This window comes from Mauremys reevesii, unplaced genomic scaffold (assembly GCF_016161935.1).
Source record: "Mauremys reevesii isolate NIE-2019 unplaced genomic scaffold, ASM1616193v1 Contig13, whole genome shotgun sequence".
Lineage (NCBI taxonomy): Eukaryota > Metazoa > Chordata > Testudines > Geoemydidae > Mauremys > Mauremys reevesii.
This window is the reverse complement of record NW_024100749.1, coordinates 855,845-882,400: the sequence shown is the minus strand read 5'-3', so window position 1 is coordinate 882,400 and position 26,556 is coordinate 855,845. Positions and strand designations below refer to the sequence as shown.

Genomic DNA, 26,556 nt, shown 5'->3' with positions numbered 1-26,556 from the left:
TTAACTTAGCACCTTAACCAGGGCTGGCTCCAGACCCCAGCATACCAAGCACGCGCTTGGGGTGGCGTCCCGCAGGAGGGCGGCAGGCGGCTCCGGTGGACCAGTGGACCCTCCTCAGGCACGTCTGCGGATGCTCCACCGGAGTCGCGGGACCGGCGACTGCCAGAGCGTCCCCCGCAGCGTGCCGCCCTGCTTGGGGCGGCGCAAATCCTAGAGCTGCCCCTCACCTTAACTATGGGGGAAACCTTTCCCTCTGCAGCCAGAACCTGGGAGAAGAGGATGAGGAGATGGATGGACACGCCCAGACACAGAGTTTGTCTGATAATCATCTCACTGACCCTCCCCACAGGCACTAGGCCAGTCTGTGCAGAGCCAGGTGATAATAGTGAGATCACCAGTCCCTGATGTGGGCTTTCAGGGGGCTCTGCTACCCCCTGATTGGCTTCCTTTGGTTGGCCCCTGGCATCTAATCAGGCCTAGAAGTCAGTGCCTTTGGGCTGTGTCTCTAGAGGCAGCCTGAGCCAGGGGTTTTACCCAGGGCCATCCTTAGGATTTATGGGGCCCTATGCAGTATTATTAAACTGGTGGTGCCCCTATGCCCGCTGGCAGCCCGGGCTCGCAGCCCAGCATGGAAGGGACGAGGTAGCAAAGGACAGTGAGATGCCCGGCCCGCCTCACAGTGGCGGAGAGTCACAGTTCCCTGCAGAGACCCCGAACCAGCCCCCTCACACAGAATGGACATGCAGACCCATTTTAAACCTTCACCACAAAAGACAAAGCCCCTAGGATTCATCATTAACTATTTATTTCTCCTCCCTTGGCTCCCTACAGCCACCAGCCACCTTCTTTCCCTCTTCTCTCACAGTCACAAAGACCCAAGGTACAGGAAGACAAGGGCCCTCCTCACTCCCCATTGATTTCCATGCTCAGCAGGGTCTGGCCCAGCTCAGAGACTCTCAGCCTGGGGAACAGTGTCCCACAAGGGAAGGGCTGGGAGCTCCATTTCTGGGACCTTGCCAAACACACTGGAGACGGCATTGGAGAAGCCCCTGCCCAGTCTGAGAGTGAGGGGCTCTTGGGGGCTGTTTGCAAATGAAATCCCCCCTTTGGAGATGTTCTCTCCCCCTCTTTCTGCCTCTCTCCAGATAGACAGGGGAAGCCACTGAGGAAACCCTAATGCCACTCACTTGCTCTAGGTGATGGTATGATGGATGGTGGATGTGCAGGGTCAGCAGATGTCCCTCGCCCTCCTCCTCACTCTCCAAGCCCAAGGCAGGCTGGAGAGGGTGGTGACCTGAGGAGGCAGGGTGATGACACTAGGGCGATCGAGTGGCTGTGAAAACAAGAGTCTGTCTTATTGCCAAGGGATGGAGAAACTCGGCCAGCAGCAGGGGGTGCAAAACAAGAGCATCTCCTGTTTGTCACAGTGCATTAAACTGTCTCGTCGTACACAAAGAGGAGACACTGTGATCTAGAAAATTAGATGAGATGCTTCAGTCTGAGCTAAGTAGTTGCTGCTCTTAACAATTTCAAAAGAATAAAAGACCAATAAAATAGAATATTATGTCATAATCTGATATGGCTCAATGTGATTGGACACCTCCTATTCTGCACTGCTACTAGTGACACTCTTCAATGGATCCCCATCATCCACCCATCGCGAGGTAGGTGGGAGAGGATTGTTATTCGTACTTGACAGAAGGAGAAACTAAGGCTGAGAAAGGAGCAGTGACTTGTCTTAGCTGATGCAGCCAGTCAGTAGCAGAGTTGCTCTCAAATGAGCTACAGACCAACAATTGTTCATAGTAATTATTCAGCAAATATTTTAGAAGAATTGGAATGTTAGAGAGGATCGTAAACTGCTCCAAGACAATGAATAGAGAGCAGCATCAACATTGGTCAAACATATCACTGGTTGTGACTTATTTGCTTGGTCATAAAACAGAACCACAAAGACCAGAGTTTCCTCCCTGTCAATAGCCCCCTCCTCAGCCAATCAAGGTTGAGACTTTGAGGAGTGGGAGGCTAAGGGTTCTCATCAAATAGCCCAAAGAATGGTGCAGGTCACCACCGAGGGGATCACTCTCGGAGCACTATTCCAGCCTCACCTCTCTGTGAGGGCCTCCCACAACCCCCCTGGTCCCCGCTGCACACACAGAGCTCCTGGTGGTGGGAGGAGAGCAGAGGAAAAGGACAAAGGAAGCAAGAAGAGAAAGGTAGGAGGGACAGAGGAAAAGGGAAAACAAAAAGGAGAAACCCCAATGTCCCCAGTGATTCTAAGGGACAAAGTCCTAGGTCGGAAATAAAATGCTGCCATCTCAATCTAGTGTTTTCCATTCCTAGAATTCAGCCGGCACCTGATGGCTCAGACTGAACAGGTTCCAAACCTCTTGGAGGCTCTTACCTTCTATACAGGGACGTCTGTTTTCTAGCAAAATGAAGAAAAGAAAAGGAGAAAATTGCTAAGAGGAGCCTCCTTGCGTTCACGTATGTGAAAGTGAATTCTCTCTCAGTCCTCAAGGAGAGACCTCGAGAAGGAGACGTGCTGAAGCAAAGCCACAGGGATCTCCAAGGTTGCCCCTGTCCTGCACTCCTGTCCTGCCTGGCTGATGTCAAGATCTCTCTGTGAGATCATCGCCTCCCCACCACCTTTGTCCAATAGGCTGAGGTCCTGCCAAAGGCCCTTGTGATGTCACTGCCACATCCACCCCTCCCCTGCAGTGCTGATGTCCTGCCCCTGTCCAGCCACATTGGATGTTTGAGCTGTTTTCCCTGGATCTCCCCATTCAATGACTCTTCATTGTGGGGATGACACCGACTACACAGTAGAACATGAGACGCTCTTCCCCAGGCTACGCTCAGTTGTTCATAAATTAGCAGACTTTATGGACAGAAGAGAAAATTAGAGCATGTAATCTGACACCCTGCATATCATGTGCTTTCTGTATAGCATAGTAGCTAGTTTTTGACTAAACACGTTCCAGAAAGGCATCTAGTCTTTATTAGAAGACATCAAGAAATGGACAATTCCCACCACTTCCCTTTCTAGTTTGTTCCTTTGGTGATTCATCCTCACTGTTGAATATTTGTGCCCTATTTCTAATATGAACTGGTCTCTTTTGAGTTTCCAGCCACTGGGTCTTGTTATGCTTTTCTCTGATAGATTAATGAGCCCTTTAATACCTGATATTTTCTCTCCATGAAGTCACTTCAACACTTCAGTGACGTCACCTCCCGATCTTTTTGATAATCTAAACAGGCTGAGCTCTTTCAATAGCTCACTAGCAGGCATTTTTCTCCAGCCCTCAAAACGTTTCATTGCTTTTTGCTGCCCCATCTCCAATATTTCAAAATCTTTTTTGAAGGTGGACGCCAAAACTGGATGAAGTATTCCAGGATATCTTACTGATGGTGTGTCACCTCCCTGTGCTACTCACTGCTCTTTTCCTACACCTAATGCTGGCATTAGCCCTGGTCACCACAGCATCACACTGGTTGCTCATGTGGAATGGCTTGCCCAGCATGGCCCAAATCCTCTTCACAGTTAGTGCTTTCCTGGATACACATCCCCATGCTGTAGGTGCGGCCTGCAGGCTTTGCTGCTAGGGATAGGACCTTTCATTTGGTTCTTTTCAAACTTGTTTTCTTTGAATGGGGCCAGCTTATCAAGGGATCCGATTGCTCTGTGTCACTGCCCTGTCCTCAGCATTAATTACCACTCTGCTCGTATTTTATCACCCACCCATGTTAGCGGCAGTGATTTTATATTGCGTTGCAGTTCATTGTATGATAGACCCAGGCCAGTTGAGTACAGCAGAATAGCAGAAGGCAGATATACTGGCCACTGGATTAACAGTTTTCTGTTTCCTGATTGACCAGGGCAGGGGCTGTTCCAGGCTAATGAGAACACCTGACTCCAATTAACCTGCAAAGAGTCAGGTGAGGCCATTAAGTTAATGTGACCACCTGACTCTAATTAAGGCCCTGTTGATACTATAAAAAGGGCTCACTCCAGTCAGGCAGGGGAGAGCCAGGGAGCCAGAGGAGAGGAAGAGCGGCTGAAGGGCTGGTTACTGAAGACACCCTCAAACCATCGTTAAGGGAGCCCTAAGGTAAGGGTGAAGAAGGGAGAAGCAGGAGAGCTGTGGGGAAGTGGCCCAGGGAAATGTAGCAACTCTGGCAGTGAAAGGTTGGCTGCCAACAGCTGCTACCATTAGGGTCCCTGGGCTGGAACCCAGAGTAGAGGGCAAGCCCGGGTTCCCTACAACCCACCACTACAGGAACATCTCCTGGGAGGGGAAGTCAGGCCCCTGTCAGGACAGGAGGCTAAACAGAGACTGTGGGAGTTCTCTCACCAACCTCCTTGCTGGCCTATGATGAACAGGGCTCAGTAGACTGTAACCCTGGCCCTAGAGAGAAAAAGGCTACGTGGAAGGTCACAGTGAGTCACTGAGGCTAGTATAAACCTCCTAGAAGCACAGGACCCATGGGAGCAAGGTCAGAGCTCTGCCACAATTGATATTTATTTTCAAGAATTAGTCCTTGAGAGCCTCTTCATATCCTGAGTGCCCAGAACCTGCTCCGCAGAGCCCAGCGAGAAAAGGCCGCCCAGCCCAGCTGTTCCATAGGGGCTAAGCACAGAACACACTTAGGAGCTTGTGTTATCCATAGGTTCTGAACAACATGTGGGGGTCATCAGCTTACAAAGACACTCCAGACCGGTAGCGTAGACAGGCCCCAAATGTATCTAAGATTCCTGCCTTGCAAAATAGGAGAGAGAAAAACCAGAACCTTGATTAGCTTCATGTTATAGTTGTGGAAATTGAGGGACACAGAAGCAAAGAGATTCGCTCATGGTCAAAATGCCAGGAATAGAAAATGGCAGATCTTCTGATAGTCAGTCCTGGGCCCTAGCTCTGTTTGTCCTGGCCTCTCTGCTTCAGCTCCAGTAACAACCCGAGTAGAGGTTTTCTTCTTCTCCATTTTCTTTAACTTCACGTCACTGCAGAAGAAAGATTTTTTCATACCAGCTGGCTCTGATGCATGGAGATATCTTTCCAGCAGATGTGCTCTGGCTCAGGCACATCATAGGTTTTCTGGAGGAAGCACTCGGTGACGTTCTAGGGCCTGTGTTATACACACATTCTAGAGCCGCGCCGTCCCTCCCCGCTGCTCCTTCTACCAGCTCTACAGATGCCCCTCCCCCAACCCCCCGGGCATACGCCCAGGTGGCAGCGACCCCCCCCCCACCTGCCACTACATCATCTCCTCTGACCACCACCTCCACTACCATCTATTGCGGCCTGGGCCCCTTCCCCACCCTGACCAGGAAGCACGGCATCCATTGCCTCCTGGTGCCCACCTCGCCCCACGTGGAGACCTACGTGCAGGTGTTGGCGAGGGTAGTGGGGCCCACTGCCATCGAGGCAGCCTCCAAAATGTATGGAAAGGTCGTCTTCTTCCTAGCATCGGAGGCCGCCGCTCAGGAGGCGGTGGAGAAGGGCCTGGCGGTGGGAGCGTGTTCGGCCCCCTGGAGCCATTGGAAGACCTGGGTGTCCAGATAGTCCTGACCTCCGTCCCTCCCTTCCTGCCCAATGCTGTCCTGCTGCCTGCCCTTTCTACCCTGGGGCGACCAATCTCTTTTATCAGCCCTCTTCCATTGGGCTGCAAAGACCCCGCCCTCCATCACGTCCTCTCGTTCCACCGGCAGGTGCAGCTTCAACTGCCGCCAGTGGCATGTGATGGAGAGGCGCTCGAGGGGTTCTTCCTCGTCCCCCTACAATGGAGCCCACTACCGGGTGCATTATTCCACGGGGGAGGCCCGGTGCTACCTCTGCCAGGAGATGGGACACGTACAGAGGGACTGCCCCTTGGCCCGGCACGGAGGGTGTAAAGAAACCATGTTCCAGGGGAGTCAGAATGGTCTAATGATTATGGCACTGGACTAAGAATCAGGAGACCTGGGTTCTATTTCTGCCTGTGACGATGCGGTTCTGGCGGGACCCAACTGAGAGTGCCAAATCAGGACCAATTGCTCAAACAGGGCAGTCACAGCCCTAGGCTGGGGTTTTTCCACCTCTAAGGCAAACCAAACCAGCCAGACAAAAGGACTTCGGTCTCACCCCAATGGCTAACCACAAGTCACACCAGCAATTTCCTTAGACATTCCAGTCTCCCAGTATCCCCACCAGTGCACTCGTCCTGGGGATAAATGGTTATGAAAACTGTTAGGTAAAAAGCAAGTCCTTACTTACCTCTCCAGCACCCGAGTTTGTGCGGAGTTGGTGTGGGGCTCAGAAATCTGTCAGAGACCTGACAACAATTCGTTGATCAACGGGCTCACACCATCCTTAGCTTACAAAAAAGCTTCGGAGTAAGTGTGGCAAGTTTATTAGGGGTGAGCATCAATGTTTATACACAGAAGTAAACAAAGTGATTAACAGATCATAATGGTCATGCATAATCAATCAAGATTCTACAGGATAAAACAGGTTAAAATGTAAATTAGAAAAGACAAAGGAGGAGATGGCTACTTATTGGGAGGGGGAGGTGTCATGAGTAGTTCGCAGGTCAGAGCTTTGATTAAAAGTTTCAGATAGAGACATCAAGTCTGGATTAAGTTTAAACTCATAAAAAGTTCAGACTCAACAAAACCAACACCCCAATAAAAGAAAAAGGTTCTCTTGATCCCAAAGGACCAAGCCCCAGACCCAGGTCAATATACACATCAGATCTTACCCACAAATCACGCTGTTGCCAATCCTTTAGAATCTAAAATCTAAAGGTTTATTTACAAAGGGAAAAAGGTAGAAATGAGAGGTAGAATTGGTTAAATGGAATCAATTACATACAGTAATGGCAATGTTCTTAGTTCAGGCTTGCAGCAATGATGGAGTAAACTGCAGGTTCAAATCAAGTCTCTGGAGTACATCCCCCGCTGGGATGGGTCCTCAGTCCTTTGTGTAGAGCTTCAGCTTGTTGCAAAGTCCCTCCAGAGGTAAGAAGCAGGATTGAAGACAAGATGGAGATGATGCATCAGCCTTATATAGGCTTTTCCAGATGTAAGAACCTCTTTGTTCTTACTGTGGAAAATCACTGCAAAATGGAGTCTGCAGTCACATGGACAAGTCTCTATATACCTTGCTGAGTCACCAGGCGTGTCTGCCTTCTCTCCATGGGTCAATTGTGTAGCTGATGGTCCTTAATGGGCCATCAAGCAGGCTAAGCAGAGCTAACACCAGCTTGTCTGGGATATCACCCAGAAGCACATCACCAACTTGAAATACAGACAGTATAGAGCCAATATACATAACTTCAACTAAAATGATACATGCACACAGACAGCATAATCATAACCAGCAACCCATAACCTGGTCTTAGACACCTTATATGACCCCCTTTACCTAAGATTTGGTGCCACTACAGGACCTCGGTTGCAACCCATGTTCTATATGGTCCCAATTTATATCAATAACGTCACACTGCCTTGCTGGGTAAGTCAGAAATTCTTAGTGCATAGACTGTAGATTAAAATAGGGTTGACTTCTTCAGGGACAAGAAACTGTCCAGAGCTGAGGCATTTGAGGCCCTTTCAATTATCCTGTGCTGGTTCCATCAGGCAGTTTGTGTTTCCACTGCTTGGTTTGAGTCTCTCTTAGATCTCCAAGGAGACCTTTGACTGCTCTGGGTAACGTTCTCTGGTTTCATTGGAAAGACAGCAGAGAACCCAGGGAGTTACAGAAGGTTCTGGTCACCCTGCTGTCTCTGTCATATGCTTTGCAGGAGTTCATACAGAATATCATGCCAGGCAAATGTCCTGCTTCGATTGAACTTAACTTTAGAACTCCTGCAATGAAGTGGACCTGAGTGGATGGCTTCCCATTAAATCAAACACTTTGCATCTTTCCCCATGTTAAATACATCTCAAGTGTTTTTAAACGTTATCTAAGCTAATTGTTTATCATTATCTGTATTTATTATTGCTGCACAATAAAGCCTCTAATCAGCTATAATACAGTGCAGCAACAACTTCTATTGTCCGTTGTGCTATCACAGTGACAGCGTATTTATGCAAGTTTTCAGTTGTGGTGTGGAGACATCAACTATTATAGAAACCACATTATAACATTTACTTTCCTTACTATATATGGGATTATAATAAAAATGTCATAGGCAAGATCCAAATGAGAACTCTAGCCTGTGTTCTTGCACACAGGTTGTTAAACCCTGGGAACTGCTGAGAGCAAATTTAATCGGATTATATCCAGTACCAGAGAAGCGATACCAGTGTATACTGACAGCTACAGATGATTTTTAAAAATAAGTAGAAGAATTTCCACTTAGAACTATGACAGCACATGAGGTGGAGAAGAAGACATGTAAAATTATATATCAACATGGCTGTGCAGAGCAGACACTGGCAGATCTAGGTTCTGAATTGAATAATGAGGTACCAGTTTCCATTTTTACTATATGGTCAATTACACACTCATGGCCGTGTGACAGGTGCTGTTAGCTACTACAAATTGAGCCCTTTGGACGTCACTGAGAGCGCCCAGGGCACCGGGTGCAGTTAGAGGAGGAGGGACTGAGCAGTTTGGGTTTGGAAGGGCAGAGGGGATCACTTGCACCTGTAGGGAGCCTGATGAGATCACTAGCTCAGTGCTGAGAAGAAAGCAGCAGTATAAAATTCTCAATTGGAGCAGGAAGGTGCTCCTCGTAACTGCTGTTATGTTGTGATGCACCATAAAAAGTCATAAAGACGCTTGGTGGAAGTCCCTTGTCAGACTGCAGGCTGCTTCATTCACAGAGAGGTCTGCCAGCCAGGGGTTACAGGAACTGATGGGGGAGCCCATTCATAGTTAATAATTTAAAAATGAACATTGCCTGCAATCTCTTCATGACACTTCATGCTGTAAATTGTGAGTGACAACACATTTTTGTGTCGTCAGATAGTAAAAACCATGCTGTATATTAACCTATTTGCCAACATATTTCCCCATGTAATAACAAAATAAAATTGGATAAGGGAACACAGTAATTACACATAATTCAGTGAGAACTAGGGAAAGGAATGCAGATATTTCTGAAGGAAATTTTATGAAAAATTATCTATTTTTAGATTAATATTTCCCTATGTTAAAAATTAGGAAAAACACAAAGCTTCAGGAGCCTATGCCACCTAGACACCAGTAAACTGGATAAAAAGCACAAATGAATCCATTAAAAGATAATTTTAAGGTATTTATTTTCAAATACACAAGGTATGTTTAGGGCACTCTGCCATGGATGGCATATTATGAATAAATCTTCAAAACTGAATTATTACATTGAAAATGTTCATAACGCATCAAGTTTAAAACAAAAAGGAGTCCTAGCAATGCCATGTGATGTGCTCCCCTCAGACTCTGCTCAGCTAGATCTTCAAGAAATTAGGTTCAACAGCTAATTTCAAGGAATTAGATCAATCAGTCACTATTTTTACAGAGCATTAGAGAAGGTGGTGGACAGAACCCAGAGGAATTGTGATGAATTTCCTGGAGAAACTTTATTTTCTTTGTACTCTAAACCTGACATGACAACAAAAATATCACCGTTTCGACTGATTTATGGCCGAGAAGGAAGGTTTGCCAAAAAGCTTCACCAAATTTCATGTTATGTGTCATTAAGTGCCGGCGTCTTTAATACAGTTAAGTTAATGTGTGAAGATTCAGTAAAGGAACACAACCCCTTCTCTATTTCTTTATCAGTGACAGTACATTGCCTGTAAATAATATGTCTAAAGAAAAATAAACTAAAAACTGGAGATTGTAGAAGAGTTTTCTATCGATAGGAAGAGAACATTTGAGAGTGGGGACCGTGTTTTGTTAATTGATGTAAGAAAAAGAAAGGAAGGGTCATATCTTGATTACCAATGATATGTAGCAAGAAAGTTAAAAATCACATGAATTAATGCTGACAGAAGTTCAAAGATTATTATATAATCTTGTGTGAGTTAACTTAAATATATTGCTTAATTAATTCTATCATTTTTGAACTATTAACTTTCAAAAGTGTAGTGCAGGAGGTGGGTGTATGTGTCCTGCCATCCAGAGAGAACCAGTGAAGACAATAAAGAGTGGGAGAGAGAGAGAGCGCGCAACTGCACGTGTGTAGTTGTGATGTTTATGACACATGTACATTGTAACTGAACAACCCAGTCTGACAATTTAATAGTTTATTTTGTTAAGATAAATATGTTGGATTTCTTGAAATTCCACAGTTGAAATACAAATGACGTTATTTAGAGAAGTTAAACTTCACTATAGATTTGAGGGAAAGACAAAAAAATGTAAATAATTCCATTTCTACAAATATATTTAGATGCTTGTTTTTTGAAATACTGTTTAAATGCAAATTAAAATATTCTCATATTTACACCTTGTTACAATAATATTTTTGAAATTAAAATAATCTTTTTCTTTCATATTTTACACTGAGATTTCACAGGGGTAGAACATTCTGACAGGAGTGAATGACCCCATCCCCCACCATCTGCTACCCCTGGGGCAGGAGACGGGGAAGGTGGGGGCTGGGGGTTCCCAGGTGTCCGGTTTTCGACTGGAACCTCCCGTTGAAAAGGGAAACTGGCAGCGTCCGGTCAGCACAGAAAGTCCAGTTGCTGCAGTAACTGGCCCCCACCACTGGGGGTGGGAAGAGCAGCAGGGCTGGGAGGGGCCAGTCTGTGCCGCGGGGTCACTGTCAGGGACCGAGATTCCCTCCGGCCTGAGCTGGGACCGGGCAGATTATCAGGGGAGCCGCGTTTGTACCCCCAGCGTTGAGGGAGGGACAGAAATAAGGGTGGAGCTTCCCGGAGAAGGTGTCAGTGAAAGTGAAGAGATGGGACCTGTCAGTCACATTGTAAAACGAGACCTCGCCTGCCTCATAGTCCAGGAAAATCCCCACCCGGCTGGGCCTGACACTCACGGGGAGGCGGGTCGAGTGGGATGTGAGGGCCTTGTATCCTACATCCCTCAGCCACACGACCCAGTATCCATTCCCAGGTGAGAATGTGCCATCCCCTTTCCTGCTCACAGATTCCCTACAAACCCCCAGTTCCCAGCGTGTCTTGTCTCCCACCTCCACCTCCCAGTAACGCCTCCCGCCCGCGAACCCCTCAGCGCCCAGAACTTCAGGGTACGTATCAAATCTCTCAGGGTTGTTGGGCAGATCCTGGCGTGTGTCTCCGAGTCTCACACATTTCCGATCCTCAGACAGGACGAGTCTGGGATGAGCCGTGTCTGGATCCAGAGTCACGTCCACTGGGGAGAGAGTCACAGAGTCAGGGCCGGGGGTAGGGGCTGGTCACTGGGATCAAAGGGAAATTAACCAGCAACCTGTGTGCAGGGAGATGTGGGCACCAGGGGGGCAGAGGGAGGATGAAGGGAGGGGTGGGGTCCAGAGGTTAGGAGAGGGGAGGGGAGGGGTGGGACAATGCTTAGGTGAGGGGAAGGGCTGAGACCAGAGGGAAGGAACTTGCACCAGGCAGGCAGAGGGGGCAAAGGAAACAGCAGGCACCAGGGAGGCAGATGGGGCCAGGGTAGAGCTGGAACTTGGGGCAGAGGAGGAGCTGGCACCAGGGGTGGAGGGGATTGGGGAGAGACAGGTGCCAGAGGGTCAGAGTGGGGCTAGAGGAGGGGTGGGCGCAGGGGGTGAGGGAAGGGGCGGGTGCCGGGGTCAGAGAGGGTGGGGAGAGGGGCAGGTGTCAGGATGGCTGAGGGGAGTAAGAAGGGCAAAAGATGGGACAGCAGAGGAGGGTGAGGGGTGCTGTGGGAGACATGACACAGAGGAGGGAAAGGGGAGAGGTGGATGCCAGGACATAGCGGGGGGTGAAGTGATGGGAGGGCTCCAGGCTGCAGAGGATGTTTGGGGAGAGGGGCAGATGCCAGGAGGGCAGGGGGAGAAGGGAGGGGCTGTTCCAGTGGGGCAGAGATGGGTGGAGGGCAGGGGCATGTGCCAGGGAGGCAAAGTGGGAGTAGAGGGGCAGGGGCCCAGGGGAGCAGAAAGGGAGTGAGAAGAGAGGGAGGGATGTTGGTGAGGGGTCAGAATAGATGCAGGGTCCAGGGTCCCTCACAGGGGTGGGGGAAGGGTAAGGGAGGGGCAGGAGCCAGAGAAGGGGGAGGGGGAGGCAGGCCCCAGGGAATCTCTGTTGCTTTCGGGCCATGTGTGGTTGGTTTCTCGCTCAGAGCAGGTCCGTGCTGTCCCCACACACACTTGGGGTGCAGCCCTGCCCCAGGGGAAGCAGCTGGGACTCTCCATGCTGGCAGGCCCCACGAGCCCCACCTTCCAGCCAGGAAAACCCCACAGCCAGGCCCTCCCCTCACCAGGCCGAGCCCCACCCCCACGGAGGCAGTTGTCTGCAGTGGGCTCACTTGGGGGGCATTACAGTGGAAGATTCGGGGAGGGGGTATAAATGCGGACTAATGGGCTGTTGCTAATGAGGCCAGGGCAGTGGAGAGGGGAGGGGGCATTTCCCCACTTACTGCCCCCCTCCGTCTAGAAGCAGCACCGGGGACCAGTCCCAGTTCACACCTGCACAGCGTGTCTGCGCTAGGGGTTTGCACCGGTGCAGCTACATTAGTGCAACGAAACCCCGGCAGACATGGCTGAGACACTGCTGTGCCAGGGGCCGTAACCCCTCCCCTCACTGGGGTTATGGATCAATAATTACAGGGTCACTGGAGCAGCGGAGCTGGACTCTGGGCTCCCAGGTGGGGGCCTGACCCACTGGGCTGCAGAGTCATTCTCACCCCCACGCTCTGGCCCAGGGCCCATGGCAGTGTTTACACACAGGGGGACGTCATCAGACACCTGGAGCCCAGCGGTTCAAGCTCTCATGGCATCACACGGGGGGATTGAACCTGGGGCTCCCAGCTGAGGGCCCAGCCACTGGGCTAAAGGCTACAGGGGAAGCGGCGGCACCTTTTTCTCTTAATTGAAACCAGTCAGCAAACCTGACATGGATTCACGAATAGTTTCTGTTGACCCGAAATATAATTTTGCAGCAAATAAACTATTTGTCCAAAACATTTCACCCAGCTCCACTGCAAACCTGTCTGAGCAACTTAGGAGCCCCAATCCCAGTGACTTGCAATGAGAGACTGTCAACATCCCCAGAAACGCAGTTACAGGCAGGCCAGGCTCAGGACATCAGCTATGAAACACTCCAGAGCTGCTGTTTAATTTGCCCTTTGCAGACAAATGCCCCCTGGGCCCCTGATCTCACCCCCACAAATCAGGCTGAAAATGGAGAATTGGCTCCAGCCTGAACTCTTTGCCCAGAGCCATTTGTCCCATGGACGCTGCTAGCGGCACAGACCCTCTGCGGCTGCACCTGGCATCTCCCAGAGCGGATAACAGTCACAGAGTCCATCTCAGAGGCCCAGGAGCTCAGGTGTCTCCATCTAACGACTGTGCCAGCCACCCCCCTCGCTCCCATTAACCAGCTCTGGGTCAGACACGCTGGGAACTTTCACACCCAGACTGTGGAGACACTTTGGGTCCTTCTACACAGCCTGCAGCAGCGAGTCTTGGAACAGGGTGGACAGATTCAGGCTTGCGGGGCTCCCTCTTTGGAATTCAAAATAGCCGCAAAGATTGTCAGGTTCTGGCTGGAGCTCAGGCTCTGAAGCCCAGGGTGGAGCCAGGTCTGCCCCTCACAGTGCAAGAGGGGACATTGTCTGTGTCCACATCCCCTTCACCCCCTTCCTGGGATGGGGAACAGCAGCCCCAGGGCCCCTCCCTTCACCCCCAGGGCAGGGGAGTAAGAGCCCTCGGCCTCCTGGGCAGTGGGGCCTCCTAGCACAGGTTCCTGGGTGAGCGTGAAAGTTTCTCCACACAGAGAGCTCTGCGCACTCGGCAAATGCACAGATGTGCCCGTGGATCAGGATCCGGGATGGTGCTCTCCCCAGGAGTGATGGAAGCTCCCTGAAAGTAGAGGGGTCACCCACTCGTGCCAGCCCTTCTCCCTGAGCTCCTGTCCCCGCACCCTGAACCCTTGCTCTCACACTGCCCCTCCTTCCTGAGCCCCTGCCTTCACAACACCTCTTCTCCAGCACCCTGACCCCCTGGTCTCTCCTCTCAGCCCCCTCCCCCAGAGTCGCTCACCCTTACAGCTGGTAAAAAGTGGAAGGGAACAGCCCTCCCATTGGTAAAAGTGATGGGGCCATGGCCCCCTGGGCCCCCTCTTCCAGTTCCCCGTACTCACTCCCCAACCCCAGCAGGAGAGGACCCTTGGGGCAGTGTCAGTGAGTTCGGTGCTGGGGGTATGAATTGGGTTTTACACCCCAGCTGCTGGAGTTCTGTGTATTGAGGGTATAAGGAGACAGAGGCCGTGTGAGCCCCCCACTGTCTTGCCAATATGGCTCAGCCCCGACATCTGCTGGAGCCTCTCCCTGGGGAGGAATCGCCCCGGGGCCCATTCAGGGCTGGGCCTCCCTGCGGAGGTGGCTGGTGAGGCTGCCGTTAAAGTGAGTTACGATGTGAGCTCCTGTCCACTGGGAACTGGACTCTGAGCCTGGGCTGAGATCGGTGACTGTGGAGTGAAAGGCCCCAGCTGCCCTCACTGCCCCCTGAGCCAGCCCAGCGCCGCCAGCCATTCAGTGCAATAACAGCGATGCTCACGCTTGGTGACACAGCCAGTGCCCCAGCGGGCAGGGCGAGGGCCTGTCCAAGGAGCAATGGGCACAATCTGCAGCAAGGGAGGTTGAGGCTGGAGATGAGGAAACACTTGCTAATTCTCAGGGCCGTGAAGCTCTGGACCCGGCTCCGGGGGAGCTTGTGGGATCCCCATCACTGGAGGTTTGTAAGAACAGGTTGGACAAATCCCTGCCAGGGATGGTCTAGTCCCTGACCTAGTGTGGGGGGCTGGACTAGGTGACCTCTCGAGGGCCCTTCCAGCCCTGCATTGCTCTGGTTCTAGGTTACAGCAGTTCCTGGGGCTGGGCCCTGGGGGCTCTAAGCCTGGTGAGTGGCAAGTGACAGAGTTAACACTGTTAGTGACCATGGCAGCTGGCAGCTCAGGGTCCCTGCCAGGGGCCTGGGCTGGCATGTGGCTGCCTGTACCTGGCTCAGCAGGGTGTTACTGGGCCATGTGGACAGGACCTAGGGTTGGCACCTGTCCATAGGGTACCAGGCGTCTGTTTTTTTTATTGGAACGCCTGGTCGAAAAGGGACCCTGGCGGCTCCGGTTGGCACCACCGACTGGGACATTAAAAGTCTGGTCAGTGGCACAGCGGGGGCCCGGGGCTAAGGCAGGCTCCCTGCCTCCCTAGGTCCGTGCAGCTCCTGGAAGTGGCCAACAATTTACTTCCCTGGAGTTTGAAACTTTTCTAGCAGCACATAACCAAGTATCAGCCATGGTCAAGCCTCCCTTTGAATACAGGTTGGCTCTGGGGGTGGGGGGAAATGTATCAAGAGGGCTGGTCCCTTTTAGGGGAGTCAGGGACTAGTGGGCACAGACTGAGCTGTGCTGGGAGCAGCGAGCGGGGAGGGGAGCAGGGATGTGCTGGCTCCAGCCAGGCACAGAGAGGAAGCTGCTTCCCCCACAGCCTGGGGTTCCTGCTCAGACATTGTGACAGGGTCACACTCTTGTGAGTGAGTCTCACTCACTGAGCAGCAAACCACTGACCCATCCTCACACTGGGCTGTGCTCAGAGCCGACGAGGGGCCCGTAGGATTCAGCTTGTTACCCAGGAACACACGGCCCAGGTCAGACCGCAGCAGCCAGACTGGCCCCTCCTGCAGCTCAGAAAGCTGGGCCAGCCTTGGCTAATGGGGGCTGGGGCAGTGCTGAGCAATGGCCACACAACGCAGCCCCCACATGTCCCAGGAGAGAGGCACAGACACGTCATCCGTTACCCGTCTGTGCAGCTCCCAGCACAATGGGCCCAGTCCAGGCCTCAGAGCACCTGGCTCAGGGACACCCAGTAACTCAGCCATGCAGGGGTCAGAATGTCAGAGTGATGGAGCCTGGTCAGACACCTGGGCAAGTACCAGCAGGTGGCTGTAAGTAGCAGGCAAACTGCCCAGCACTGAGCACATCAGCCTCCAGCTATCACAGCTCCAAGCCTGTCAGCTGGGTGCAAGCGTGTCCTGGGGTCCCAGGCTTTGTCCAGAGCCCCAGGCACAACACAGCTGAATGTCCCAGTAGAATCCACTCACCTACGAATCTCTGCAGCGCTTCCCTCATGTCAAGGGAAATTTTATACACGTTCTTCAGGTCAGTAGAAACAGCTTCTGGTTCCTGGAGTTTCACATTCTCACTCCTATGAAGAAAACGTCCCATCATCACTCAGCTGCTCTGTACAAACAGCATCCCAGAACCACCACCAAGAATATAAGAGCAATGAACATAGGAAACACACCTGCTCAATGTGCTTTTCACATCCTGAAAGGAAAAAAAAGAATCAATGTTCTGTATTAACACAATGTGCATAAAACTGTGAGAGTTTCACTCTGGGCATCAAACTTTCATCTAGAAAATAGATCAACCCTCCCAGGCGTCACTGTTTTGTGGTAAAATCTCCTACACTATTGTGCATTAACACTTGTTTCATTTATGTAAGTGAGACAGGAATTTAGCTAAAGGGTTCTCCCTTCCAGGGACCCAGCCCATCAGTATCTGTGTTTATCGCCTGTGTTGGGTCCAATGTTCTGGAGTCAGAGCAGGGATGGGTTCAGCTCAGTATCATTCTTGTATCATCCATTTAATCTCCCATGGCCTCACTGGGTCTCCATGAGGAGAATTCCCCTCGAACATGTACTGGGATATTTTGGAACCGATGGAGCCCTTAGCCGGATGTTCTGTTTATCAGTAAACCACAGAACACATTTACTCTAATTGTTGGAATCCAGACCCAGGGATCTGAGTTCTAATTCTGGATAGGTGGAGAATTTTGATGCCGTCTCACCTTTAGCAGCTCCACAACTGGTTGCTGACACTTCTCCTCGATCTCTGTGATCAGCTGCTGCAGAGAGGAGCTTTGCTGGGAGAGTTTGGTTACATTTTCCCTTAGTCTCTGCAGAGTCTCCTTCTCCTCCTCCTCCAGGCTCTGCAGAAGCAGCTGCTCCTCCTCTCTCAGCAGTGTGTGCAGTTTGTTAAATTCACCTGCAATCATCTCTCTCCTATTCTTCACTGTCCTCTGGAGATAGAAGAATAGGAACGGCACAGAGAAAACGTGAGCCAGATGCTGAGTTACACAGACTGGGCCTCTGTCCATGAAGCAGGGGATTAGATCAGTATCAGGTTTAGAAGGAGATTTACTTCTTTGGGAAACGTACCATAATGGGTTTGTTTTAGTTCACAGTTCATATGGCCAGTTCTATAGCGGGGTTGTCTAGGGTGCTTTGTAAAGACATAGTCCATTATTGCAGGTGGCAGGGAATGGACCCAGGGGAGTGGGGAGAAATCGAGGGCGCAGGAGAGATTTACAGGGGGCCACACAGGGTGTCCATGGGGGCATTTGGGTGCCCAGTGCTGGGCACTCAGACACCCAGGGGAGCCGTCACAGCGGGATGTGGGCAATGCTCCTTCTTTGACAACCTGCTCCCAGGGCTGCAAAGTTCAGGATCTAGAGCTGGTGCTAATAGTCCTTTGGGTGCCATCCGGGGGATCACATGGGTGTTGGGCGCCCAGGCCATTGTCAGGGCTGGCTATGGCCTCACCCAGCCTGGCCGAGTGCCCCATGCCCAGGTGGCCAGTGCCCTGGGATCGCAGCCTTTAGGGAGCCCTCCAGGGTCACAGAGCAGCGGATTGGCTGATGCCAGCTCTGTCCCACCTGCTCTCTGGGCACTTTGCCGGACACATTCAAACCTGGCTGTTAATTGTTATCCACCTAAATCCCTGTTGTCTGAGGAACTGAGCACCAGCTGCTTCCGGTGCAGCAGTGGGAGCTGCTGTGGTTCTCTCCTCTGGAAACCAGCCCACTTCCGCAGGGCTCTAAATACGGCTTCAGATGCAGAACCAGAGGCACCCAGCTCTGAGCACTTCAGCTCTTGTAAATGGCCATTTTTATCTGACTAGTGGGGCACCTACTTCTCCTCTCATCCCTGCTGCTGGCGTCTTCCTCACACCCCCCACGCTCCCTGCAGGGATTTCACTGTAAAATGCAGGTGAATCTGAACAGACATTTTGTCCCCTGGGTTCATCACCTGGCTACAGACAAGCACAGGTAAAGTCACAACAACAATAGCAGGTGACTGGGATGAAGTGGCCACCTGATGGCACTAGAGGCTGCGAAGTGGCTGAGCGCTGCCTGGCTTTACTCTGAACTGCCCCTGGCTCTGCTCACTCAGGGGGTGTCCACACTGCAATGAAGGTGTGACAGTACCGTGTGTAGACACACCCAGGCTATCTTTGATCTGGCTAGCTCGGGCACTGGTAGCTATGAAGCCGCAGTAGCAGCACAGGCTGTACAAGCCCACCCAGCCCCCTGAGTATTACTCAGTGACTAGCCTGCAGCTGGCTGTTGGGGCCATGTAGATGCACCCTAGGAGCAGATTTTCCACAGAGCTCCACACCCGCAACTGGGTTTGATGTTCAGAAGAGCTCAGCTCCCAGCATGGCCCCAGCCCAGCCAGCTCAGTGACTCTGAACCTCACCCACGGGGGCAAATCATCCTCCCAGCTCCATGCTCCAGTGACTGGCCCAGGCACTGGGCAGATTCACTGCAGGGATGGTGGGTGCAGAGCGAGAAGGAACAATCTGTTTCCTCCAGGCTGCAGAGAAGCTGCAGAGCTTTGTCATGAATGCCACTGAAAACCGATGGCTGTAGCAGCCGACACACCGTCCCCATCTGCAGGAGGGAAACAGGACCCATGTAACAGTGAAAACACTGCACCCAATACTGAGAATTTGCCCCTATCAGAGATCTCGGGTGGGTCTGCACCACTGTACAAGGGCCAGGAACTGCCCCTCCTCTGCCTACAGGAGCTGCTGCGCTGAGATCCCCACCAGAGACACAGCCTGGTGCTGCCAGCTCCCTGGATGGCAGGTACCATAGGCCAGGGGAGGCTGAGCTTCCCCAAACAGGATGCAGTGCCCCTCCCTTTGGGGGCAGGCTGCAGACCTGCTGCCTTTGGAGTGCTGCCTGCGCTCCGCCCGGAGCCCTCGCTCCGACTCTTCCCCCGAAGCCCGCAGCACCCACCGCTTGTTGCCCGTCAGCTGTGGGGGGGGCCCTGTCACTTGCTCCTCTCCGTCCCTCCCCCATCACTCGCCCTTAAGACAGAAGGGGCAGAAAGGAGAAGTGGCAGGCAAGGGGGCCTTGCGGGAGGGGACAGGAGCGAGCTGCAACAGCGAACGGTGAGCAGGGAGCCTCTGGGGAGGAGGCTGAGTGGGAGCCGGGCATGGGGCAGAGCAGGAGGAGAGCGTGGGCGGGGCCTCGGGGAGAGGAGGACAAATGGGGGTGGAGCAGTGGGCAGGGTGCTGATCTGGGTGCCAGGGAGTTTCCGGCACTCATGCCCGGCCTCCCCAAATGCCGGAGGCTTGTGCTGCCCATGGCCAGCACCAAGCCTGTGCAACGGAGCAAACAACCAGAGCAGGTTCATAACCTCATCCTGGAGCTTTACGGCCCCGTCATTCCTGGGAACGCTGCAGGGGGAAGGGCTCAGGGAGGAATAAACCCAGATACCCACCTGCCACTCTGTGGTTTTCTCCTCCTCTGCAGACATCAGAGCCAGGGCCTCTTCCAGCTCCTTCCTCAGAGGGCCCAGGGCTCCCTGGAGTTTCACCTGCAGGGACATTGTGTGTGATAAACAGCCATTAGTCTGCCTGTCTGATGGGTGGACAGTACTGTCCATACTGGCATTTCATACACGAGCAGTAAAATACCCTGGAAGGAGGCAGCAGACTGGGCTCTGCCGGCCCCAAAGGCCTCATGGGAGCAGAGACGCCAGTCTCAGAGCAGGGGCTCTGCTCCCTGCAGACACTCAGGACTTCTCAGAGCCTGTGTCTGAGCTAAAGCTTCACATCACTGAGCACAGGCCAGAGGGGAAACAGCTGGGAAGGTTCTGAACGATCCCTCCTGCCGGTGCCAGTGAAGAGGTTGGGGCAGCACCTCGCTGCTCTGTACCCAGACCCAGGCCAGGAACAAGACCCCACTGTGCTCTCATCTGTCCAGGCTCCCATGTGGCCTCCCTCAGGCAATGGCTGAGCACCTGAGCCAGCGCAGTCCCATTAACTGCACAGGGTGAAGCTGTGATGTGGCTGGAGGTCAGTGAGGAACAAGGGACACACTCGGTCTGGGGGAATGTGCCACCCATAATTATAACTGCTCCAGAGCTGTAACAACCCAGGGCTCTCTTCCCCTTTGACAGTGTGTGATTGCTTCACACAGCACAGCAACGTGCTCCTGCCCGTCAGCCCGGCTCTGTGCAACACCCCGGCAGCCCCCCAGAGTCGCCTCCTGAGATCTCCCCGTTTCACGTTTTCTCTTAGCCCTCGAGTTCTCTCCCCTTCTCTGCCCAAGGGCCCAGGCTGCTGCTGCTGCTGAGAGCTCCTGGGGAGCTGTTCGGTGACACCCCTGCGGTGCTGCTGCAGGGAAGCAGTGAGGGACGGAGGGAGTCAGCAGGGGCTAGTGAGAGGCAGGTGGCGGAAAAGCCGCCTCTGCATCCAGCAAAACAGCTTCATAAATGAGCAGGGATCAGAACAGGGGAGGGGCAAAGGTGGCTGGATTCTTTGAAGCTCCACCCACAAAATAAGCTCCGCCCACGCGAGTCACTAAAAGGAGACACATGATCTGTTCAAATGGTGCATTGTTCAAAACAGGATGGAGTTGCTGATTGGCTCCAAGGGGCTCCTGGGGCCGGACTCCCCTCAAGGGGCTAGCACAGGGGTCTGCAACCCGCGGCTCTGGAGCCGCATGCGGCTCTTCAGCCTCCTTGTTGTGGCTCCCTTCGGCCTTGACAAAAGAAAAAAAAAAAAAAGAATAACGGTTATTTATTAATTTAATTTTTATTTATATATTATTTTATTTTTGTTTATTTTGTTGCACAGTTATCTTGGAGTTCAAGGTGATACTTTAACATCGAATTTTTAAAAAGTTTTTATAATTTGTCAATTAAAATATGCGTCACATCCACGTCTATAGCCCTCACCTTTAGCTGCAGGCGGCTTCTTGAGTGTACGACCCCCCGCGGTAAGCTAGCCATGAATACATCCCAAAAAAGAAAAATCTCAGAAGAAAATAGAGAATTTAATTCTGCATGGACAGATTCCTTTGCCTTCACTGCCAATGACGCTGTCTTACCTATGTGCTTGATATGTGGCGAGAAATTAGCAAACAACAAAAAATGTAACGTTGAAAGACATTTTCAAAACAAGCACTCAGCATTTTCTGAAAAGTACCCAACTGAAGATGGGCGAAAGAGAGCAATTTTGGAACTACTACGGAAAGTTGAGCAGAGCAAACATACTTTCAAGAAGTGGATCAACTCTCGAAACTCAACTACAGCTGCTAGTTTTGTGGCAGCTCATGAGATCGTAAGGAGGGGGAAGCCGTTCACAGACAGAGAATACATGAAAGAATCGTTCATAAAAATATCAGAGCATCTATTCTCCGAATTCAAAAACAAACAGGAAATTATTCAGAAAATTAAAGAAATGCCTCTCTCTGCAAAGACCGTCAAGGACAGGACCATTAAAATGGCAACAAACATCACCAGTAAGCAAATTGATGACATCACTTCAGCTCAAGCATATTCAATTGCCTGTGATGAGTCAAGTGATGTAAACGATATTGAGCAGAAAGCACTGTTATGCAGATATGTGAACTCTGATGGGCCGCAGGAAGAACTGATTGAACTCATACCGCTAAAGGGCCAAACGCGGGGGAAAGGACATTTGTGAGGCTGTTTTGAGTTGTCTAAAAGCCAAAGGAATAAACACCACTCACCTGGTGTCAGTGTCTACTGATGGTGCACCCAGTATGAGAGGAGCACAGAAGGGCTTTGTGAATTTACTTCAAAAGTCGCTGGATCGAGAGCTGATGACGTTTCACTGCATCTTGCACCAAGAAGCACTGTGCACTCAAACATTCCCCCCTGAATGCGTGGAAGTGATGAACCTTGTTATTAAGATAGTGAACAAAATAATTACAAACGGGTTAAACCACCGACAGTTTTGTTCATGGTTAGATGAAGTCGAGAGAGCATATTTGGATCTCCCGCTGCACAACAGAGTTCGGTGGCTGTCAAGGGGAGACGTGCTGAAACACTTCGCTGCTTGTCTGGAACATGTGAAAACCTTCTTGGAAAGCAAAGGCCTCAGCTATCCTGAACTGGGAGACCTCGATTGGCTGGAAAAGTTTTATTTCATGGTGGATATGACAAGTCACTTAAACACGCTGAATAAAAATCTCCAGGGAAAGGGAAGCACGGCCCTGCAGTTGCTGGAGGATGTTCTGGCGTTTGAGCGCAAGATGACAGTGTTTGCCAGAGATGTACAGAGAGGTACGCTCTCTCACTTCCCCTCCCTGAGAGAGTTCAAAGAAGAGAACAATCACATAAATAGTGATTATTTACACCGTGCAATTATGGCAATGCAAGCTGCATTTGGAGAAAGATTCAGCGAGTTCAGAAAGGAAAAAACCACTCTGTCCTTCCGTGTCACACCGCTGGACATCGACCCATCCCTGCTGAACATATCCGCATTCACAGGGATAAGTCAGCCCGATCTTGAAATTGAACTGGCTGACATAGCGGATAAAGACTTATGGGTGTCCAAGTTCAAAAGCCTGACAGCGGATCTCAAAGAAGTCGCCCGTCAGAAGGCCACTCTCGCTAAAGAGCACAAATGGAATGATATTGAAAACCTCCCCAAACCCGACAAACTTGTTTTTGAAACATGGGAGTGCCATTCCCGACACGTATATGAACATGAAAAAGTATGCATTTGGAGTCCTGTCCATCTTTGGTTCAACATACTTATGCGAGCAAGTTTTCTCGAGCATGAACTTCATAAAGTCCAAATATCGCTCCCGCCTCACAAATGAGAGCCTACAGTCCTGTGTGAAGATCAAAGTCACATCTTACAGCCCCGACATAGGGAAGATCAGCATCGAGCTTCAGAAACACAAGTCACATTAAACAGGTGAGAACACTAGCATTTAGTGGGCTATTATTATTCAGAAAAAAACATTTATTTCAGACCCGGAGCTGATGTAGTTTTTTATTGTATGTTCAGGTGCTTCGGTTGATTGCTGGCCGAGAAAGAAACCCGAAGAGGATGAGAGCACACTGAAATGGACTTGTCAAAAAACGTTCCTAATTTTATGTTTACTTTTTTAAAACTGCTAAGCTGCAACTATATGTTTTTTTATATTAAAGTGGGCTACGTTTTATTTTAATTTTACACAAATACGGGAAGGACTCAAAAAGGCCTGCATAGTTCAGTGTTTAATTTATTTCAGAGTAGGCCTACACATGCACACTGCACTTCTGTTCGTTGTATTCTGTTGTTGTAACAGGTAAAATTAAAAAAAGATTAAAACTTTTAAAAGTTTATAAGCAGTGTTATGTTTTGTGGCTCCAGACTATTTTTGTTTAGTGGAAGAGGGGGCAAAATGGCTCTTTTGATAGTAAAGGTTGCCGACCCCTGGGCTAGCATGTACCCCCGGGCTCAGCTGGGCTCTCTGGGCCTGGTCCTCCTTTACTGGGGGGAAATAAGAGGTGGCATCTCCCAAACATCACCCGCTTGTGGCACCGGAAGGAGGCGTCACTGGCAATAAATGGTGCCGAGCTGTAATTCTCCCTCTCCGCTCTCACAGGGGAACAAAATAATTAACAGTGTTGAGATTTAAATGATCAGTTCTCCAGTCTGAAGGTAACACACTCACTTAGACTGGCCTGCAGCTCGTGTGATTTAAACCTCACTGATTGTTAACACCGGCCGTGGTGTAAAAAGTCCCCTTATTTCAGCAGTGGAAGCTGAGTGTGAAAAACATTCAGAATCTCAGAGAAAAGTTTCCCACATCAGGTATCTTTGAAGACTTGATTTTCTGATTCTGTCGCCGCACTGCCAGATCATTCATTTTGTGATAGCATCTCCCATACAATGAAGGCTTTACAGAGCTGAATGATGCATCACACCCATGACAGGCAACTTTCAGTGAAATCAGCCTGTAATTAAAATCCAAAGTTATTACCCATTAAACGTGACAGCAATTCCCTACCTTGTATTCCTGGCCAGCCTCCTTTATGGGAACCACCCTGTGCTCTCTGTGAGCCCGGGACAGATGGCAAACCACACAGACAGAAGTTTGATCCTCTTCACAGAACAGTTTCAGAGTCTCCTGGTGTTCCCCACACACCCTCTCCTCTCCTGCTCCCTTTGCTGCCTGTAAACTCAGCCGTTTGACCATTTCTACAACATTTGCCAGCTTCCTGTTCGGCCTGAGGTTTCCCTGTTGCACAGTTTCTCTGCACTGAGGGCAGGAGATGTCTGTATTCGATCCCTCCCAGCACTGGGCGATGCAGGCTCTGCAGAAATGGTGCCCACAGTCTATAATCACCGGGTCCTTAAAATACTCCAGACAGATGGGGCACGTAGCTTCCTCCTGGAGACTTTCCACGGGGTTGTCTGTGGCCATGGCTCCCTCTGGACAGTGTCACAGGGTTAGTCTCACTTTCCCGAGCTCAGAAATGCGCCCCGCCTGCAGCAGCAGCAATTGGGTGTTTCCCTTCCTGGAACTGACTTAGGCTGTTTGCTGAGTTGGAGCCAGATCACCGGTAATGTTCCAGCCCTGGGGGCTTTGGTGAGAAATGTCCCAACAAGGCTCTGATCCTGCAATCAGCCCCCTCTGCTGGTGTGTGGGGGGGAGTCACTGGGGCTTCACATGGACATCAGCTTCCCCTTGTCCTGCTGAGCTGACAGAACTGCATGTCCAAGGAGTGATATTTAGGCTTGGCAGAATTCATTTGATTTAATACGTAATTTTGACAGATAAGATTGATATTAATTTGTAAGAATGTTTATATATTTATCTATTTAAACGATCACAGTTTCCGTTTTTATCAATATTATTGTTCACAGTTGTGGGAAATTGGGGGGGGGGGTCAGACAATATTTTATTCAGACAATTATTTTATGACAGTAGACACAGAGATTCAAAAAGTTAAAAGGTGTAACTGTTAAAACACAAACTGTCAACATCTCATGTCAAAACATGCAAAGTAAATCTCCTTAAATTAAACTCTAGTAAGTTCTCAAGCAGCATTTTTCTTACTATAGCTATTTGTAAATCTCAGTTCTTATCAATGGAAATATTTTTTCATTGGTTTGTGTGCACAAAGTGAAATCAACATTTGCTGACATCTACCGATAAAATCTAATCCTTCTGAGTCTAGGGATATTCAATTCACAGGCCAAAAACGTGGTTAAATTGGAATCAATGTTTCAAAGGCCTGATTGTGACATACGCTAAGGCAGCTCTGCCTCAGTGTAAAGGAGACACAGTGTCAAAAGTGTTGCCAACATTGATGATTTTATAATGAATCTCATGAACATAAGAATGGCCAGACTGGGTCAGACCAATGGTCCTTCAAGCCCAGTATCCAGTCTTCCAACAGTGGCCAATGCCAGGTGCCCCAGGGGGAATGAACAGAACAGGGAATCATCGAGTGATCCATCCCTTGTTGCCCATTCCCAGCTTCTAGCAAACAGAAGTTAGGGACCTAATCAAAGGAAGTTTCTAGTTTTCTTGGTTGCAGAGAAAAACTTAAAATATTACCTGAGTCAGCCTAAAGTATGAGAAGTCAGAAGGCAAATAGAAAGAACTCAACATTTATTAGTATTTTTATTTTTTAGTCTCACAAAAGGCATCACATCATTCTGGGGGTCCTGACTCATGATTTTCCAAAGTTTGGGGTTGGCAATGCTGTGCCACTGAGAACTCAGGCCTTAAATCCCCATCCCCCATGGAAAGCCCCCTAATTTCATGCCATCAATTATCTAAAACAGCAGAGTTAACAGACAGGGAAACAGAGAGGCCAAGGTGTGGGAATGTGCACAGAGCCGGGCTGTGGGCTCAAGCAGCAAATGAGCACAGCCCCCCTGGATTGGGAGTGAAGTAAAGGAATCACTCAGAATGCTCATTTTTACATTTAGGTCCTTAGAGCCTTTGCTGGAGAAGCCAGGCCTGAAAACAAACTGATCACTGCCAAGGCAGTATTGCCAGCACCATATAAGCAAAAATCAAGAGGCTGCTGAAGAAAACATGAGGGTTTTTCTTCTAAAAAATTATATTCTGGACTGTTTGTTTGTGAGCAGGCAGGATTCACTCTGGTCACGTACTCAACCTTTTCTACTCAGCCCTGAGAGCAAGAAACTTACTTTTGTTAAAGTGAGAGCTGAGATTGTCACGTAATCACAGGATTCCAAGAGCTGTGGCATTAAGAGAAACACCAGCTAGTGAAGGAGTCAGTGTGAAATTAGGAAATCTTGCGCCAATCCCAATGTGATGTTTTTGTGATTTAATGTGGACAGGAAAGAGCTGCACTCCTAGCTATTGCAGGTCCTTACCT

General features: G+C 50.3%; 1 protein-coding gene across 1 annotated transcript; it reads right to left on the bottom strand.

Annotated features, from left to right (window-relative positions):
• Positions 1-10,467: 10,467 nt before the first annotated feature.
• On the bottom strand, positions 10,468-24,658 carry LOC120392964 (E3 ubiquitin-protein ligase TRIM39-like). Its single transcript, XM_039517618.1, has 6 exons — positions 24,207-24,658; positions 19,672-19,767; positions 16,950-17,180; positions 16,404-16,426; positions 16,201-16,304; positions 10,468-11,300 (listed from the first exon to the last, which is right to left on the bottom strand). Exons 1-6 carry the CDS (start codon positions 24,621-24,623, stop codon positions 10,741-10,743), a joined length of 1,431 nt encoding a protein of 476 aa, XP_039373552.1. The 5' UTR covers positions 24,624-24,658; the 3' UTR covers positions 10,468-10,740.
• Between the last annotated feature and the right edge of the window lie 1,898 nt (positions 24,659-26,556).

What these genes read in the sequence shown, in the direction of transcription:
- LOC120392964 (XM_039517618.1), bottom strand. Translation starts at nt 24,623, where the DNA reads ATGGCCACAGACAACCCCGTGGAAAGTCTCCAGGAGGAAGCTACGTGC. An exon ending in AGGCTGGCCAGGAATACAAG is followed by an intron (nt 19,768 to 24,206) that starts GTAGGGAATTGC and finishes ATGTCCCTGCAG; the next exon opens with GTGAAACTCCAGGGAGCCCT. An exon ending in CAGTTGTGGAGCTGCTAAAG is followed by an intron (nt 16,427 to 16,949) that starts GTGAGACGGCAT and finishes TTTTCCTTTCAG; the next exon opens with GATGTGAAAAGCACATTGAG.